At 41.7% G+C, this 18,919-nt stretch overlaps 1 protein-coding gene across 8 annotated transcripts in view; it reads left to right on the top strand.

Annotated features, from left to right (window-relative positions):
* DNAH6 (dynein axonemal heavy chain 6) overlaps window positions 1-18,919 on the top strand; it is a 192,229-nt gene that overhangs the window by 53,869 nt on the left and 119,441 nt on the right. For all 8 annotated transcript variants that reach the window (XM_073345870.1, XM_073345872.1, XM_073345871.1 and 5 more), the window contains 9 exons: window positions 347-484; window positions 3,417-3,584; window positions 4,364-4,512; window positions 5,294-5,401; window positions 7,121-7,676; window positions 10,248-10,367; window positions 10,906-11,088; window positions 11,754-11,897; window positions 17,493-17,714. In XM_073345870.1, coding sequence (XP_073201971.1) covers window positions 347-484; window positions 3,417-3,584; window positions 4,364-4,512; window positions 5,294-5,401; window positions 7,121-7,676; window positions 10,248-10,367; window positions 10,906-11,088; window positions 11,754-11,897; window positions 17,493-17,714 — 1,788 coding nt within the window. The remainder of the gene's footprint in view (window positions 1-346; window positions 485-3,416; window positions 3,585-4,363; window positions 4,513-5,293; window positions 5,402-7,120; window positions 7,677-10,247; window positions 10,368-10,905; window positions 11,089-11,753; window positions 11,898-17,492; window positions 17,715-18,919) is intronic.

Genomic DNA, 18,919 nt, shown 5'->3' on the forward strand with positions numbered 1-18,919 from the left:
GTATGCATAAAAATATGGCTTACAAATTGATTGGAATCATTCCGGGGGTTTTACTATAAACATTCTATTCTGCGCCTTGTGCATATGCATCTTTAATTACAGAATAACATGCTGTTTGTTCCCAGGACCCCTGCCTCATTCAGTGGTCTGGATGCATGTGCCAGTCAGAATGGGGGCCCGTATCGTGCTGTACACTGTATAAATAAGCCAGTTTTTCTTTCTTCCACAAAGTGACATTTCTTCTTCCTCTCCATTTCTCTCAAACTGGATTAACTAGCTTCATAGCTTTTGAAGAACTGGAGACATGCCAGTGCAGTGTTAAGCTAAGACTGTGCTATGATTTCAGATGATGGGACGATTCTTCAGTGGTTTGGCCCAGTCTGGAGCATGGTGCTGCTTTGATGAATTTAACCGAATTGATATTGAAGTTCTGTCTGTGATTGCTCAGCAGCTGATTACTATTAGGAATGCTAAAGCTGCAAAGGTAATATCTTTTTTTATTAGATATTAAAACAGACATAGTGTTTTATGTACATTTTTAATGAATGTCCTGTTAGTGAAGACACTGAAATCTTAAATTCTTTATTTAACCACAGTATAGGTACAACACAGACTGCAGCAATATAAGCTTCTCCAAAAATGTGTCATAACCCTGACCTAGTGAGGTCACTTGTAAGGGTCTGAGGGTAGTTGAGTCTCCATTCTCCACGTCCAGTCAGTCCTTATCCTTTATTATGAGATTTCCAGCAAGGGTGCTAAACAATGCCAACTATGGGCCTGACCCAGCAAAGACTTGCTACTGTGCATATCTTTACTCTTGCATGTAGACCCATTGAAGTCAGTGGGATTACATACTGGAGAAAAGATACACAATAGTCACTGTTTACAGAATTGGGTCTGTGATGGCATATTTCATGATGTTGAATTAAAATCACCAACTCATATGACAACAGGAGTGGTCCTCCATTATCAATTTTATTTAATGTTTGGATATTAAACTTTTACATTCTTCAGATTCTTATTTTTCAGGAAAATGTAGTTAAATCTTTATTTTTTTAGTGTTTATTAAAGTGGATTATTGTTCAAAAGCTTTTCCCAGCACAACTCTGTGGATATTAATTAATTCTGACCTGTAACACTTACGCTATTTTCACTTAATTTCAGTGCCCAATAGAGACCATCAGATTAATTTCAGTTGAATTCTATAAAACAAATCCATCTAATTTCTTGCGTAATTTAGCGTTTGTAAGTACTTTTCTTTCATGCACACTTCTTAGTCACAGAATATTGAACATTCTCGCCTTCTGCCATTTTTAAGCTCCTCTCTAAAGAGTCTGATAAATTATTACTTAACTTTAGTTCCATTCCCGAACATTCCAGGCTGTGGTCCTTCCGTGTGTCATCATACTAAATGAAGGATATGTATGTACACAGCAACTAAGATAATGCCTGGCTCCATTCTGAATTATGTAATAGTATTAGGGGAGTTGGATTTATTCACAGTGGAAAAGAGTAGATCTTGAGGTGACCTACCATTAATGGAGATTTTGAAATTCCAGAAGAAATTAGTAAAATTGGGAGAGATCAATTGTTCACATTGGTGATGGATTCCAAAACTAGGAGTCTGCTACACATTTGGAAACTTAGTCACAACTGTTGTTGAAAGATATAATGGCTAATAACATCTTACATATCTATAGGGCTAAATCTTCTGGTTCAAACAAGAGCTGTGCACCCAGCGTGATTTGACGTGTGGGGTGGGGCAGAGCCTAGAGACCACACCTTCACAGTGGCCCCCACAGCAGGCCTGCAGAGGGGAGAATATGGGGAAGAGGCATGGGGAGGGCTGTTGATTTTCATCTACCTGATCCATTGTTGTAACCCCACTGTGTTGGGGCTGCATAGCAGATCATGGATGATATTGCAGCCCTGAAGCTGATGGATGTGATGGGGGTCTTTGAGGCTTTCCTCGCATCCTACCCCCAATTAGAAAGGCCTCCAACCCCTCACTGTTTAACTTCCCTACCTAGAGCTAAGGCAAAGGCCAGGTAAATGGACTGTAGGTTTGACCCATCGGGCTTTTCATTTAGAGAGATCACAAAGCACTTTATTGTACCTCTCCATGGATTCTGTCCTACACAGAAAGCATCCAATGGCATTATTACTCCATTTTCCAGGAAGCAGGAAGATAAACACGATCCACCTCTGCTTCATCTCAGCTCTCCTTTTTGAGGGATGGCTTTTATCTTTTATTCTTATTCAGCCTTCCTCCACAGAGTGCAGATCTTCAGTTCCTAGGGGCAGGTTCACTATGCACTGAAGACTTTCAGAAACCTGATTTCGCAACAGGTCGACCTGATTCAGGTCACTGTGTTCTAAAGCAACAAGCAGTGAGGCATTGTGCCCCCAATGTCTTGGAATTCTTAGTAGAGAAGGAGGGGGCTCCGTCTCACAAAATGTTCCTGGTCACCACTTATCTAACGGCAGAGGACCAGGAATCTCCCCAGACTGATCCAACCTCTTAAAAAACTCAGTGCCTCTGTCAGCATTTTCAGTTGGTTAGATTAGTGTTAGAAATTCTAGCTTTGTTTATTTTATGTGTGGAAACTGTTTCTTTTATTCATTTTTATTAGTTCCAACACCTCAGTGTGGGCTCATGGATCCTACGATGGATCCAAAGGGGAAGAGGTGAGGATTTAGGAGATGTGCCTCTTGCTCTGCTGAATTCTCCTCTTCAGATGCCCGTAGGAGGTGTCTGGCTTAGCTGGGGAAAGAATACTCTCCTTCATGGTGCATGATCAGCAGCAACTTCACCCCAGGATCTCTCAAGGAGCATCAGAGCCTGCTTCAAGCCTTTCTACTTCAGGAGGCTCTGGGGTCCCTTAAACCTCTGGTTCCATAACTGCTGGTTCAGTGAGAACTGAGAGGCCTGCATTGGTCAAATAAAAAGTGCCTCAGATCCCACTGAAGGTACTGTCCTCAGTGTCTGAACTGAAAACAAAATGTCCAATACTGAAGGATCCTAAACCAGCAAATCCTAATTCTAGACATGTGGAACCTCAGAGGTGTCTTCCTCTGTTAGCAGAGCCAACTGTTTGTGGAAAAGCCCCGCTTTATAACCAGAAATTCCACAAAGCTTTCTGCTGTACTCATGAGAATTTCATATTTATTTCTATTTGTTTCACATTTAAAACCAGGTGTGAAGCCAGTAGTTACATTTGGTTTTTCAAAAGCTTAGAAAGAAAAATGCATTATCCAAGTGTATTCACACTCAGATATAAATGCAAATCACAATTTACTGTCTGTAATCTGTCCCTTTAAAAAAAAGTCCTAATTTTTTAAAAAAGAATGTGTGATTTTATATTTTGTAGAAATTTAGTATAAAGTATATTGACATTTCATTTTCTTTTAAACAGCTCTCTCGATTTATGTTTGAGGGACGTGAAATAAAGTTGGTTATGACCTGTGTGGCATTCATCACAATGAATCCTGGCTATGCTGGACGAACAGAGCTACCTGACAATCTAAAAGCTCTCTTCAGACCCTTTTCAATGATGGTTCCAAATTATGCCTTGATTGCTGAGGTACCTGTAAATATAGGGATTGTCATATGACCTCTGGTATGCAGGATGTCAGACTAGATAATCACAATGATCCCTTTTGTCCCTAATCTATAATATATATGATAAACATGTTGCAAGTGTTTATTTGAGGGCAGTGTTACTGTTTAATAGTAATGAACCACAATATTATCATGAGTCTCTGTCTATTCTCGATCTCCCTGGAGTCTTCTCAAATATGCCATTAATGAAGTTATGCTTGTGCATAGATCTCTTTGTAAACTATTTCCTGGAAAGTTGGAGTTTCTTCATAAATCCACTTAGTTAATCCCACACAGCATTCTTCTGTTTGGACATGAAATATAAGTCCGTAATTTAAAATATTTGCTATACTTTATTACATAGTCTTAAGTGTGAGTCTTTTGGTCCTTTAGGGCTAGACTGTGCAACCCTTCCCTGCACTGGTGAGTATTTACTCACACAAGTATTCCCATTAAAGTAAATGGATCTATTAGTAAATTCTCACCACTGTAAGGTTTGCAGATCTAGCCCTTAATATTTTCCCAAAGTAAATTGATTTAATGCTTTATTTCCTGTAGACAGGAGAAGATTGCATACCCGAGAGTGTTTGTAAAAAACTATAGTTACTATAATTTTGCGTTAATTTATTTTATCTCTAATACATATATTAATATGCATACATTCAGTGCCAGTTGAAGACAATGTGAGAGCAGCACTGAGTCCCTAGAAATAAAAAATTCTAGTATTTAATAAAAAATGTAGACATATCTTGTTTTCGTTAGGTGATTCTGTATTCTGAAGGATTTGAATCTAGTAAAATTCTTGCAAGGAAGATGACTCAAATGTACAAACTTTGTAGCGAGCAGCTTTCTCAACAAGACCATTATGACTTTGGAATGAGAGCAGTCAAATCTGTATTAGTCATGGCTGGGTAAGTATCCTCATTCTGTGTGAGATATAACATTAGTATGAATATAATTTTATATACTTAGAGATATTAACAGTTTTTATGTTTTAAATTATGTTTATGTTAAGAAAGATTCCTTCTGTAATTACCACTATTGTAAATGAAATGTGGATGATCACTGCATGATTTTTACACAATACATTTATACATTAGTGTAATACATGAAAATAGAGAAATTCCTTGGTTATAGGGACAATGTAGCCTGGGAGCATAAGGCAGTATATGTATTATTGCATACATTCTGACTGTCTTCATCAGAAATATCTGAAAATGGCTTATTAAACATATGAATTTCAAAAGCTCTACACTTTTTTCTACATTCTAAAAGGAAGACACATATAGAGGTCCAAAAAAAACCCCCCAAACCAAACCCTATTAGTAACCTCTGAAGATAAGTAACAAACTTGCATGGAACTCGCAGTAGTATGTCTGGATACACTAATTTCTGTTGGTGATGTGATTGGCTAAGATTGTTTCCAGACTCCAGTATTACTGAATTCTGAGGAATAAATAATAGAAACATGGTGAGTAGTCAAAAGTTGGAGTTCAGATATAATAAGTGGATTTTTGAGTTAACACAAAATTTTATATGGACAGTGTAAGTGAAATGTACTAGAATTCTTAGGGAGTCCTTTTGTGAGAGATTATTTACACAAGTTCACCTACAGTACCCATGAATAATAGTCGGTATTAAAATAGATTGAGTGAAACTGAGACATCTTGTTTGCTTTTTATTAAAATTCAGGTCACTAAAAAGAGAGAACCCAGATCTGAATGAGGAAGTGGTATTAATAAGGGCTTTACGAGATTCTAACCTACCGAAATTTCTTGCAGATGATGCTCTTCTGTTCAGGTAATTTTCTATAATACTAGTTTGTTTTCTTCATCTAGTCATATCACATTTATGTTGCCATAGTGAAACAGAAGACCCAACTTTCTAAGTGTAGTTTAATTTGTATTTTAGGTGGAGACTGTTGCACTTAATGTCTAACACAGTGATTCTCAACCTAGTTACTATTGTGTTATGTGGGCTGCATCCACGCAAGATCTACCAAAAAAAAAAAAAAAAAAAAAGGCTTAGTATTTGTTATAGGACAGCAATATGATTCAAATCAGTACAGTACCTTTCATTTCAACACTGGAAACGTCTACCGAGAGCATTTTTAATTAGCAAAATAAGTCAAAACGTTAACTGGTAAAATTAATTAATTTACTGTAAGGGTGGCATGGGATGGTGTATTGCCACCATCACTTCCATACTGCTGCTGGCGGCGCGGTTGAGCACCTGGAGAGCACAGCTGTGGAGCCTGCCTGCAAAGATAAGGAGCCCTGCCTGGTGCGGGGCGCCCCTCCCAGCCAGGGACTGCCTGCCATACACCCAGTCCCCACGCACCCAGCAACCAGACACCCACTCCTCCAACACTGGGCTGGCACACATGCCTGCCCTGCAGACAGGGTGGCCTGTCCAGGGCAGAATGCCACCCCCAGGGATTGTCCCCTTCAGCATCCAGTCCCTCACTCAGGGACTGCCTTCCATGTAGCCAGCCCTCCCAAGGACTGCCCCACAACATCAACCTCCCCATCCAGGGACTGTGCCCCAGCTACCAGTCCCCTCACTTAGAATCTGTCCCCCATGCACTGGATGCACCTCCCTCCCTAGCCCCCTGCACTCCCTCTCCATGCCCCTGTGGCACTAGGCCCCTGCACCCCCTTCCCCGTGCCTGCTGGTCTCCTACTTCAGCTGCATGGAGCTAAGGCATGCAGCCCACCCTGCCCGCCTGCCACTGCGGTCCTAGTGCCAGAAGCCTACTGCAGCCGGGGTCACTGGACCCATGATCCTGCGAGGTGGGGGCTGATGCTGGACCTGATCCTGTGCTACCCCATTTTTTCTCACACACACACATCCACTGGGTATTTAAAGTTAAGCACCTAAATCCCTATATTGGCACCTCAATAAAGCCCCAATTCAGGAAAGCACTTAAGCATGTGCCTAAGTGCTTTACCTAAGAGAGGCCTGGTTTGTTTGTTTATTTTGTTTGTTGACAAGTGCTGAGTACCTGTAGTTTCCATTGACACCAGTGGGGGCTGCAGGTTCTCAGCACCTCTGAAAATTGGGTCACTAGTTCAGGTACCTAAATATAGGTTTAAATTCTTAACTGTAGGTACTTACATTTGAAAATGTTGGTTTAAGCCCTGGAGCAGCCGTTCTAGCACATTAGGTGATAGCTATATACAAGAGCTGTCCAAGTGAAAACAACAACAAATGAGAATGGATATGGAGGGGAGGGATAGCTCAGTGGTTTGAGCATTGGCCTGTCAAATCCAGGGTTGTGAGTTCAATCCCTGAGGGGGCCATTTAGGGATCTGGGGCAAAAAATTGGGGAGCTTTGAGCAAGGGTGTTGGACTAGATGACCTCCTGAGGGCCCTTCCAACCCTGATATTCTATGATTCTAAGGAGTACTTCAGTATGAAAATGGATGTTTCTAAATATATAATCCATGTAATTTTTAATTAGTTTAATGTAATTAACAAAAATAAAAAGTGACTTTTTTTTCTTTTTGTCTCTGACAGTGGGATTATTTCTGATCTTTTCCCGGGAGTCATAATCCCAGAACATGACTATGGGATACTACAGTCAACAATTATAGATGTCATGCTTGCAAAAGGATTGCAGCCTGAAGCAAGCATGGTTCATAAAGTCATACAGCTCTATGAAACCATGTTAGTAAGGCATGGTGTTATGCTTGTTGGGCCAACAGGAGGTGGAAAAACTACAGTTTACCAAATTTTGGCACAGTCTTTAGGAGTTTTACATGGGGCTGGTGAGGAAAACCCTTTTTACCAGCCTGTTAAAACCTATATTCTGAACCCCAAATCAATTACAATGGGTGAATTGTATGGTGAAGTTAATAATTTAACTCTGGAGTGGAAAGATGGCTTGATGGGTCTTAGTGTTCGAGCAGCTGTTAATGACACAACTGAAGATCATAAGTGGATCATCTGTGACGGGCCAGTGGATGCACTGTGGATTGAAAACTTGAACACTGTTTTGGATGATAACAAGATGCTTTGCTTGGCAAACAGTGAAAGAATCAAACTCACACCCTCCATCCATATGGTGTTTGAGGTACTGTAATTTCTTGGAATTTAATATTCATTGTGATATTCCTGATTTGCTTCACTTAATTTAGGGACTATATTGTTATATTGGTAAGATATATGATCTGCAGCTGAATTTATCATAGAATCATAGAATATTAGGGTTGGAACAAACCGCAGGAGGTCATCTAGTCCAACCTCCTGCTCAAAGCAGGACCAACACGAACTAAATCATCCCAGCCAGGGCTTTGTCAAGCCGGGCCTTAAAAACCTCTAAGGATGGAGATTCCACCACCTCCCTAGGGAACCCATTCCAGTGCTTCACCACCCTCCTAGTGAAATAGTTTTTCCTAATATCCAACCTAGACCTCCCCCACTGCAACTTGCTCCTTGTTCTGTCATCTGCCACCACTGAGAACAGCCTAGCTCCATCCTCTTTGGAACCCCCCTTCAGGTAATTGAAGGGTGCTATCAAATCCCCCCTCACTCTTCTCTTCTGCAGACTCAACAAGCCCAGTTTCCTCAGCCTCTACCCATAAGTCATGTGCCTCACCCCCTAATCATTTTCGTTTCCCTCCGCTGGACTCTCTCCAATTTGTCCACATCCTTTCTGTAGTGGGGGCCCCCAAAATTGGACGCAATACTCCAGATATGGCCTCACCAGTGCCGAATAGAGGGGAATAATCACTTCCCTCGATCTGCTGGCAATGCTCCTACTAATGCAGTCCAATATGCCATTAGCTTTCTTAGCAACAAGGGCACACTACTGACTCAGATCCAGCTTCTCATCCACCGTAATCCCCAGGTCCTTTTCTGCAGAACTGCTGCTTAGCCAGTCGGTCCCTAGCCTGTAACAGTGCATGGGATTCTTCCTTCCTAAGTGCAGGACTCTGCACTTGTCCTTGTTGAACCTCATCAGATTTCTTTTTGCCCAATCCTCCAATTTGTCTAGGTCATTCTGGACCCTATCCCTACCCTCCAGCATATCTACCTCTCCCCCCAGCTTAGTGGCATCCGTGAACTTGCTGAGGGTGCAATCCATCCCATGATCCAGATCATCAATGAAGATGTTGAACAAAACCAGCCCCAGCACCAACTCCTGGGGCACTCCGCTTAATACTGGCTGCCAACTAGACATGGAGCCATTGATCACTACCCATTGAGCCCGACAATCTAGCCATATCTGTTTGTTTGTAATTTTTGTCCTGGTCTGTCTCTATTTTTCTCTCTATGGAGGATGAGAATGGGGATTTCTCCAGAATGACTTCTCTTTCACATGTTAGCAATTCAGGGTCAAAGCCAAGGAGTCTTTGCCATCAGGTAGTTACCTAGAAGCTAATATTAGACTTGAGTAACTCTTGTTATTTCATTGTATCTCTCTTGGTCACCTGATCACACAATCTTATTTTTACCCAGAAACTGAGTTGCCTTTCTGACATAATATCATCATTCATAGATCATAAAAAAAGAGAGCTAGAAAGATTCCTAGCAGATTTCACTGTTTGGAATTTTCTTCTGATATCCTGTCAGGATTAAGTTTCACCTCATTACCTTATTACCCTCAACATTGTGCCACTCTAAACAATTCTTTTCCCTCCTTTATGTTTAAACCCTCTGGTTCTTACATCCCACTTAAGTATCGTTTAGCTAGTCTGGATATTTTAGACCAGATTCATCCCTACTGTACTCCATTGGAATCAGTATTTAGTTGGATGATAAGTATACTGCTGCAACTATTCAGACAGCCATGAAAACAACTAACCAAAGTTAATCAAATTGAAAAGCCTCATTACTGTTGAAAATGCATGCATTCTGGTTGTTGAATATGATCACTGACATGATGATCTGGCTAGATGTAACTGGGAAAATACTACATATTATTAATTATGAGTATTGCATTGGGAGCCTAGCATCAAAGTGTTCAAGAACTCTTACGGCTATGATTAAATAGAAATAACATCCACTAATGTTCTGGAAACAGTGAATTCTCCAAGCCAAGAGTGACCTGCACGTATTCAAGAAATTGTGCATTAGCTTTCTCTCCAGAGTGGCCAAGGATCTGTGAGGTGTTCATGTTTCTAGCTGTTCTAGAAAAGCTCTCTTGTGTAAAGAATAAATTGAAAGGCAGTTATGAGCACTCTCCTGATTTGTCATGTCAAAAACCTGATTTAGTTGCTATATTAAATTGTTGACACAGTTTTTCCATGGTTTCCAAACCACTTCACTAGCAGACCTATTTATTGATGCTTAACTAATTTGGTTTTTGGCGTAACTGCTAAGTGAAGCTGTTCCCTATGTGAATATGATCGTAATTTACTCTCTGGTGGATAGTGATGAATCAGCATGCCAAAAAAAGAGAAACTCCTTTACCAGTTATGCATTTTTGTCTTCTGATCGAAATGAGGAAATTGCATATGGAGGGTGGAGATCAAGAAGCTAATGGGGAATAAAAATTAATAAGGTGGTAGATTGCAGTTTGTACTTGAATGCCTGTCCACAAGTTAACTCAGGGTGAGGGGAACTGGAAATATACCTTCTCTGTTGCATGCATTTGAAATATACGGTAGAATGTTTTACATGCAATATCCATATACCTCAGGTACAAGATCTGAGGGTTGCCTCACCTGCAACAGTTAGCCGATGTGGAATGGTGTACATTGACCCCGAGGAGCTGAAGTGGATCCCATATGTACAGACTTGGATGGCAGGGCTTGCAAAAGTAAGTGTCAGAAAAGTTAGTTTTACGTACTGACGTAACACTTCCAAATCTCCCCCTGAAAGAGCTTGTTAGCAACAGATATTTAATATTTAATAAATATCAAGGATTTACACTTTTATTTATTTATTTTAACTAATTAAATAAAATTATTATGAAGAGTAACATTTTAATAAACCAGTAATTATAATTAACTGTAATAAAGTAGGAATCTAAATGTACAAAATATATAAAAATATGCAGAACATGCATCTAAGTGTTTTTCCACTTCATGAAAATTTCCAGTTCATTATTTGTCTTCAGTGGAATAAATCATGAGAAGGATTACTCACGTGAGTCAGGGTTGGAGAAACACGCCTGTCAGTGTAATCCTTCATTTGTATATCTATAATATATAAAAATGTGTTGAGTGTGCATGTGTACAAAATTTATCAGTATATTCTGGATGTCAAGGATGCTGTACAGCTTGTTATTATGATGTGTGCTTTGTTCAAAACAATTTTTTGAAAATGTATTCATAAAAATATTGTTTTCATTTTAGTTAAATGAGGAAGCAAAACAGCATTTGTTTGATCTGTTTTGTCGCTATGTTGATGATGGTCTAAAGTTTGTCAATAAAAAGTGCTCACAAGCTATTCCACAAGTGGACATCAGTAAAGTTACTACGCTTTGTTGTTTACTGGAGTCTTTGCTGTTTGGAAAAGGAGGCCCTGATCTTAAAATGGTATAAGCATTTAACATACTACTATATAATACACTCAAGATATGCAGAAAACACTTACTTACTTACTTACAATTCTGGTATAAAATTTAAATGTGGAATAATCACATTTTATGTTCAATAACTTTTGTTTTGTAGCTTGTGTTGTTTGATTTGAAATCATGAAATCTATTAATGATCTGAACTGACTGATATTCAGAAATGATCGTTTCTTTGTTTAGAAGGGCACTGGTATCTTTCTGTTCAGTGGGATGTTAGCTTTTAGACCAATGTTGAAAACTAGTTTTAACTGGAGTAAATTGGAATTTGCATTTAAAAGTGCATTTTAAAATAAAATACTATCAAAATACCTCCCTCCCTGTAGCCCTAGCCCCTTGTATCCCCTTCCCCGAGCCTTCTGGTCTCCTACCTCAGCTGCACGGAGCTCAGTTTGTAGACTTGTGAAGTGTGTTATTCAGAATGACCAGGTGGGCTCATAAGTTGAACATTTTTCATTTTCATTTTTCATTTTTAAATGAATTGGATTGAGAACATGCAGAGCTTAGTCTCCATGGGTATTGTTAGTACTGAATACTAATTCAGCTTTCATGACTGCAGGGCTTTTTTTAAGACACTGATGTAATGAAAAGTAATGTACAAAATGTATGAACTGTCTTTCTTCTTTATAGGACCAATCAAAATTAAAAACCATAGTCTGCCAGACTTTTGTTTTCTGCTATTTATGGTCACTGGGTGGAAATTTAATGGAAAACTACTGGGATGTTTTTGATACATTTGTGAGACAACAGTTTGAGGACAATCCTGAAGCCAAGGTAAAGAAACAAGTTGACTCACGGCATTTACAGTAGCTTCTATACATAGGGAGGTAGGGGGATAATGTAACAAGCAGAGGTAGCAGAAAAGATCTTTCCTTCTTAAACCTAAGTCCTAACCATTTGTGGTCATTAAAGATGCTGTGGTACTTTTTTTTTTAAAGACCCAGGGCCTGATTCTTCATTGCTTTGTACTTTGTGTAGTCATTTACACTGATGCAAAGTGAGGACAAAGTGCTACCAAATTAGAAAGGTAGCATTTCACACCTGCTTTGCACTCACACTATACAGGTGTAAATCATGACAGGAGGGGCTAGATTGACAAAGAAATGTAGGCGTGGTGATGTTGGGTGTCACCCTGGTAACTGGGATTCACAAAGCCTGAGTTCGGCACCTAGGCTCCCTATACAATGAATGGGAAGAGAGAGGTGCCTCTCCAGGGGATTCACTAAAGCCAGCAAGCTAGGCGGCTCCTTGCCTAAACCAGCCAATTGAAGAGGCCAAACTGAGAGGTGTGTGCTAAGCCCCACCACTTTCTCGGAGATAGGTGCTTATGTCCATGCTGCAGGGAGGTGTCTCCCTTTGTTGGGGATTCTTGGCTGCCAACTCTCTTGGGTTGAGGGCCTCTGTGGTTTTTGCAAGAAGCTGGTGGTGAGGGAGAAAAGGAGCGGGAGGATTCTTTCATTGTTTTTCCACAGTGGAGCAGCTTGAACAAGAGAGACTGAGGGAGCCCCACCTCAGAGTACCCAATAGGTCAGTAGCTAGGGTACTCACCTGAAAGTTGGCAGAGCCCCGTTCAAATCCCTTCTCCCTTCAGGCAGAATGGGGGTCTCCCACATTCCAGGTGAGTACCCTAACCTCTGGGCTAAAAGTTATATAGGAGGTCATCCTCCTCCCCACTCCCACCCCCCCTGCCGTGTGTATGCTTCCTAATAGGAGCCTGATCTGGTAGGCGAGGTCTGAGCACTCTTACTGGATTGGGCCATACAGACAAATTAGGCAGAGGAACACTTATCTTGCCCTGTTTCTTGCTCTGGGGACTTAGGTGTCTGGACACCTGGCATGGGGTTGCAGTGCGTATGCTCATAAGAATGGCCATACTGGGTCAGACCAATGGTTCATCGAGCCCAGTATCATGTCGTCGAACAGTGGACAATGCCAGGTGCCCCAGAGGGAATGAACAGAACAGGTTATCATCAAGTGATCCATCCCCTGTCGCCCATTCCCAGCTTCTGACAAACAGAGGCTAGGGATACCATCCCTGCCCATCCTGGCTAATAGCCATTGATGGACCTATCTTCCATGAACTTATCTAGTTCTTCTTTGAACCCTCTTATACTCTTGGTCTTCACAACATCCTCTGGCAAAGAGTTCCACCGGTTGACTGTGCATTGTGTGAAGAAATACTTCCTTTTGTTGTTTTAAACCTGCTGCCTATTAATTTCATTTGGTGACCCCTAGTTCTTGTGTTATGAGAAGTAGTAAACAACACTTCGTTATCTACTTTCTCTACACCAGTCATGATTTTATAGACCTCAATCATATCTCCCCTTAGCCATCTCTTTTCCAAGCTGAAAAATCCCAGTCTTATTAATCTCTCCTCATAGGGAAGCCGTTCCATACCACTCATCATTTTTGTTGCCCTTTTCTGAACCTTTTCCAATTCCAGTATATCTTTTTTGAGATGGGGTGACCACAGATACAGAAACATAGGTGCCTAGGGAACTTTTACTGCAAAAATTTAGGTTCTGGAGGGTTCAGGGGCAGCTGAGCAGTGGCTTTGTGAATCCCACTCATGCCTGATTCTGGCATTTAGGCACTTAAAGTGGCAGCTAAGTGCCTAAGTTCTTTTGTGAATGGAGCCCAAGGTGCATGGCAATGGAGAATCATTAATTGTAATGTCCTAAATTCCTCCTGCAGCTTCATTTTTCTTGTTTCTGTTTTGTTAGACAGCTGCCACCTTCCAACCTAGAAGTGGTGACATCCATGAAATACAGTGTATTTTTCTGGATCCTTATCTCTCCCCTAATCCAAGACACTTGGGGTTGTACCTCTTCTCCAGGATATGCAGGAAGCAATTTAGGGCTTGTCTGTCTGGGGATATTAAGGAAAGTTAAGGCGAATCAACTAAAGATGTGAAGTGAATGTGCATAAATTCAAGTGTGTTAACCTCCACGTGGAGGCTCTCGTTCAGGAGTAAAGTGGTTTAGTTCACTCTAACTTAATTCTCCCAACTAAGGCCATTTTGCTTCTGAATGAGAGCAACCATACAGGGAGAGGAGTTAACATGTTTTAACTTGTATGCATTGACTCCACAGCTTTAGTTGATTCACCTTAACTTTTCTGAATGTCTCTATGTTGACATGCCCATAGACTTCTCCATGAAGTCTCCAGGGTTTGGCCATCCCCAAGCAATCCCTTTCCAATTATTTTTGAAGCCACTTTGGGGTCATTGTTGAGCAGTTTCTCATTCTGTCCATGGAGGACATTTGAAAACAAACAAAACACAGGATTTTTCTGGGAATGGGCCCACTGGGCTGGCTCCTTGCCTGTGTTTCGGCACTACCCCAAATTGTGGAGCTGGGGAAGCAGGCCAAGCAGATGGTGAGATGGTGCTTCAGCTGTAAGGAGATCTTCTCAGGAGCCACAGAAGAGGAGCTTTGCCAGATTGATACCAGTTCATGGAGCTTTACTCTGCTGAAGGAAGGGGTTCAGAGTGTGGGTGGTTTGCTGGCTTCTCTGCAGCACCCCCATCAGCTGACACTCTTCCACAGATATCTTCACAAAGGTGGGGCAGTCCTCAATGCCAGCGATCCAGCAAGCAACGCTGCCTTTAATATTTAGAAAAAAGAAAAGGAGGACTTGTGGCACATTAGAGAATAACAAATTTATTTGAGCATAAGCTTTCGTGAGTTACAGCTCACTTCATCGGATGCATTCAGTGGAAAATACAATGGGGAGATTTATATACACAGAGAACATGAAACAATGGGTGTTCAGGGGATTCATTGCTGGCACATGATGGCATATATCACATTGGTAGATGTGTAGGTGAACGAGCTTCTGATAGTGTGGCTCATGTGATTAGGCCCTATGATGGTGTCCCCTGAATAGATATGTGGACACAGCTAGCAACGGGCTTTGTTGCAAGGATAGGTTCCTGGGTTAGTGGTTCTGTTGTGTGGTGTGTGTTTGCTGGTGTGTATTTGCTTCAGGTTGGGGGCTGTCTGTAAGCAAGGACTGGCCTGTCTCCCAAGATCTGTAACAGTGATGGGTCATCCTTCAGGATAGGTTGTAGATTCTTGATGATGCGTTGGAGAGGTTTTAGTTGGGGTCTGAAGGTGATGGCTAGTGGCGTTCTGTTATTTTCTTTGTTGGGCCTGTCCTGTAGTAGGTGACTTCTGGGGACTCTTCTGGCTCTGTCAATCTATTTCTTCACTTCAGCAGGTGGGTATTGTAGTTGTAAGAACGCTTGATAGAGATCTTGTAAGTGTTTGTCTCTGTCTGAGGGGTTGGAGCAAATGCGGTTGTATCGTAGAGCTTGGCTGTAGACAATGAATCGTGTGGTGTGGTCTGGATGAAAGTTGGAGGCATGTATGTAGGCATAGCGGTCGGTAGGTTTCCGGTATAGGGTAGTGTTTATGTGACCATCGCTTATTAGCACTGTAGTGTCCAGGAAGTGGATCTTTTGTGTGGCCTGGACCAGGCTGAGGTTGATGGTGGGATGGAAATTGTTGAAATCATGGTGGAATTCCTCAAGGGCTTCTTTTCCATGGGTCCAGATGATGAAGATGTCATCAATGTAGCGCAAGTAGAGTAGGGGCATTAGGGGCGAGAGCTGAGGAAGCGTTGTTCTAAGTCATCCATAAAAATGTTGGCGTACTATGGGGCCATGCGGGTACCCATAGCAGTGCCACTGATTGTAGGTATATATTGTCCCCAACTGTGAAATAGTTATGGGTAAGGACAAAGTCACAAAGTTCAGCCACCAGGTTTGCTGTGACATTATCGGGGATAGTGTTCTTGACGGCTTAGTCCATCTTTGTGTGGAATGTTGGTGTAGAGGGCTTCTACATCCAGAGTGGCTAGGATGGTGTTTTCAGGAAGATCATGAAGGATTGTAGTTTTCTCAGGAAGACAGTGGTGTCTCGAAGATAGCTGGGAGTGCTGGTAGCATAGGGCCTGAGGAGGGAGTCTACATAGCCAGACAATCCTGCTGTCAGGGTGCCAATGCCTGAGATGATGGAGTGTCCAGGATTTCCAGTTTTATGGATCTTGGGTAGCAGATGGAACCCCGACCAGGGGTATTCTAGGGCTTTGTCTGTGCAGATTTGTTCTTGTGCTTTTTCAGGGAGTTTCTCATAAAAAAACCTACCTTCCACACAAACTTCCTCATGGCTGGACTTTACAAAAACTAGACAAGCCATTTAAACACACACACTTTGCTTCGCTACAAAAGAAAAAGGACACTAAACCATCTAAACTACTACATGCCACAAGGGGCCACAAAGCCTGTTGTCAACTGCGTCCACATATCTATTCAGGGGACGCCACCATAGGGCCTAATCACATCAGCCACACTATCAGAGGCTCATTCACCTGCACATCTACCAATGTGATATATTCCATCATGTGCCAGCAATGCCCCTCTGCCATGTACATTGGCCAAACTGGACAGTCTCTATGTAAAAGGTTAAATGGATACAAATCAGACGTCAAGAATTATAACATTCAAAAACCAGTTGGAGAACACTTCAATCTCTTTGCTCACTCAATTACAGACCTAAAAGTGGCAATCCTTCAACAAAAAAACTTCCAAAACAGACTCCAACGAGAGACTGCTGAATTGGAATTAATTTGCAAACTGGATACAATTAACTTAGGCTTGAATTAAGACTGGGAGTGGATGGGTCATTACACAAAGTAAAACTATTTCCCCATGTTCATTCCACCCCCCAACCCTCAAGCTGTTCCTCACACGTTCTTGTCAACTGCTGGAAATGGCCCACATTGATTATCACTACAAAAGGCTTTTTGTCCCCTGCTCTCCTGCTGGTAATAGATCACTTACCTGATCACTCTCATTACAGTGTGTATGGTAACACCCATTGTTTCATGTTCTCGGTGTATATAAATCTCCCTCCTGTATTTTCCACTGAATGCACCCGATGAAATGAGCTGTAGCTCATGAAAGCTTATGCTCAGATAAATTTGTTAGTCTCTAAGGTGCCACAAGTACTCCTTTTCTTTTTGCGGATACAGACTAACATGGTTGCTACTCTGAAACCTTTAATACTTAGAGTCATTTGATCAATCAAATACTCTTCAGTTTGGTGTCATTTTTGTATGGAACCAGATGAGCATGGTGCCTGCATGCTATTCGTGATAAAGAATCACCAAAATATTTAAATGTAAGATTCTGCAATCAGTCTGGGCAATAACTGAATAGAGAACAGCATGGAAAAGATGAAAATTCAGTTACTGGTTTAGTACATGTCACTGGAGAATGCAGAGATGTAAAGGCATTTGAATTTTAAGATATAATGTTTTTATTATTATTATGAAGTACTGTTTAGGATTATTTTGTCCTTCTAGCTTCCAACCTCTGGAGATCTGTGGAGTGTTTACATGGATTTTGATAGTAGACGACTGGATCTCTGGGAGAGGATTATACCTACTTTCAAGTACAGTAGACAAGTGCCATTTTTTGAAATGCTTGTTCCAACCACAGACACTGTGCGTTATGGCTACTTAATGGAAAAGTTGTTAGCCGTCAGACATTCCGTATTGCTCACAGGAATTACTGGGGTCGGCAAGGTAAGAATTCTTTGGATAGCAATAGGGTCACTTGATTAACACTGGAGGGTCACACACTTGGTTGCTTATGTAGGCTGACCTGTACACCCTGCCAGACCCTCACCCCCACTACAGCTGGATCCCTCAACTCCCTCCCCCCACCCCCAACTCTGGTCAGAGTCCACTGATTTGGATGAAAATTGGAAAATTTTGATGTCCACTTAAATCAAACTTTTCCAGTTTTCAGATTGTCAGATTATCTTCCAAATCAGTAGGGGTCTGACCAGAGTGGGGGTGGGGTGCAAGAGGTCTGGTTGGAGAGAGCCTGAGAGGAGCAGGAGAAAGAGGTCCGGCTGGGTGGTGAGGGTGGGGTGACCAGAGTGGGGAGAGGAATCTGCCCTCACTCTCAGCCTAACCTTGAGGTCACTGCCTCACCCCTGTATCCAGAGTGACACTGCTACTTTCCCACAGGCCTCTGTAAGATCACTACCTGCATCCCTGTCCAGAGTGACTCTGCTCCCATTCTACAGGCCTCTTTGAGGTCACTCCCTGAGCCCTGTATCCTGATGGGCCAAATGGTGATTTTAGTGGAAATCAGGCTTTTCAGCAAAATCATTAGGGTCTTGCCTGTTGATGCCTAGAATATTCCCTGAAGTTTTAAAATTGATCTGATGTGGTTTTCAAAAGTTGTGGCATTACAGAGCGACAGAGAAAGGGCACCGAGTTGAGTGAAGGGCCTACCTTCACTCAGCCAATCAAAGGAATTACATTTAGTATTAATTAAGACAGGGCTGTTAGGGGAGTGCATTTGGGATGTGGGCAGGGGAACTTCTGAGGGAAAGGGGCAACTGGGATACAGGTTTGGGGATTCCTGAGGGAAGGGGTAAGGAGAGGTGGTTGGGCAGCGGGTTGGTGGGTGGATTCCTAAGATGCAGAAGCTAAACGATTGCTTTACTATCAGTGTTCACTACAGAAGATGTTGGGGAGATGCCAATCCCAGAACTACTCTTTTCCTGTAACACTAACAATGCGCTATTAAAGATTAAGACATCGAAAGAAAAGGGGCTGGAACAAACAGATAAATTAAGAAGCAAAAAGTCACCTGGTCCAAGTGGTTTTAAGCCAAGAGTTCTGAAGGAATTTAAGAAAAAACTGGCTGAGCAGCTGGCTAAAATATGAAATGTCCCATTAAAATCTGCTGCTGTGCTGGATGATTGGAGGGTAGC

Source organism: Lepidochelys kempii, chromosome 5 (genome assembly GCF_965140265.1).
Source record: "Lepidochelys kempii isolate rLepKem1 chromosome 5, rLepKem1.hap2, whole genome shotgun sequence".
NCBI lineage: Eukaryota > Metazoa > Chordata > Testudines > Cheloniidae > Lepidochelys > Lepidochelys kempii.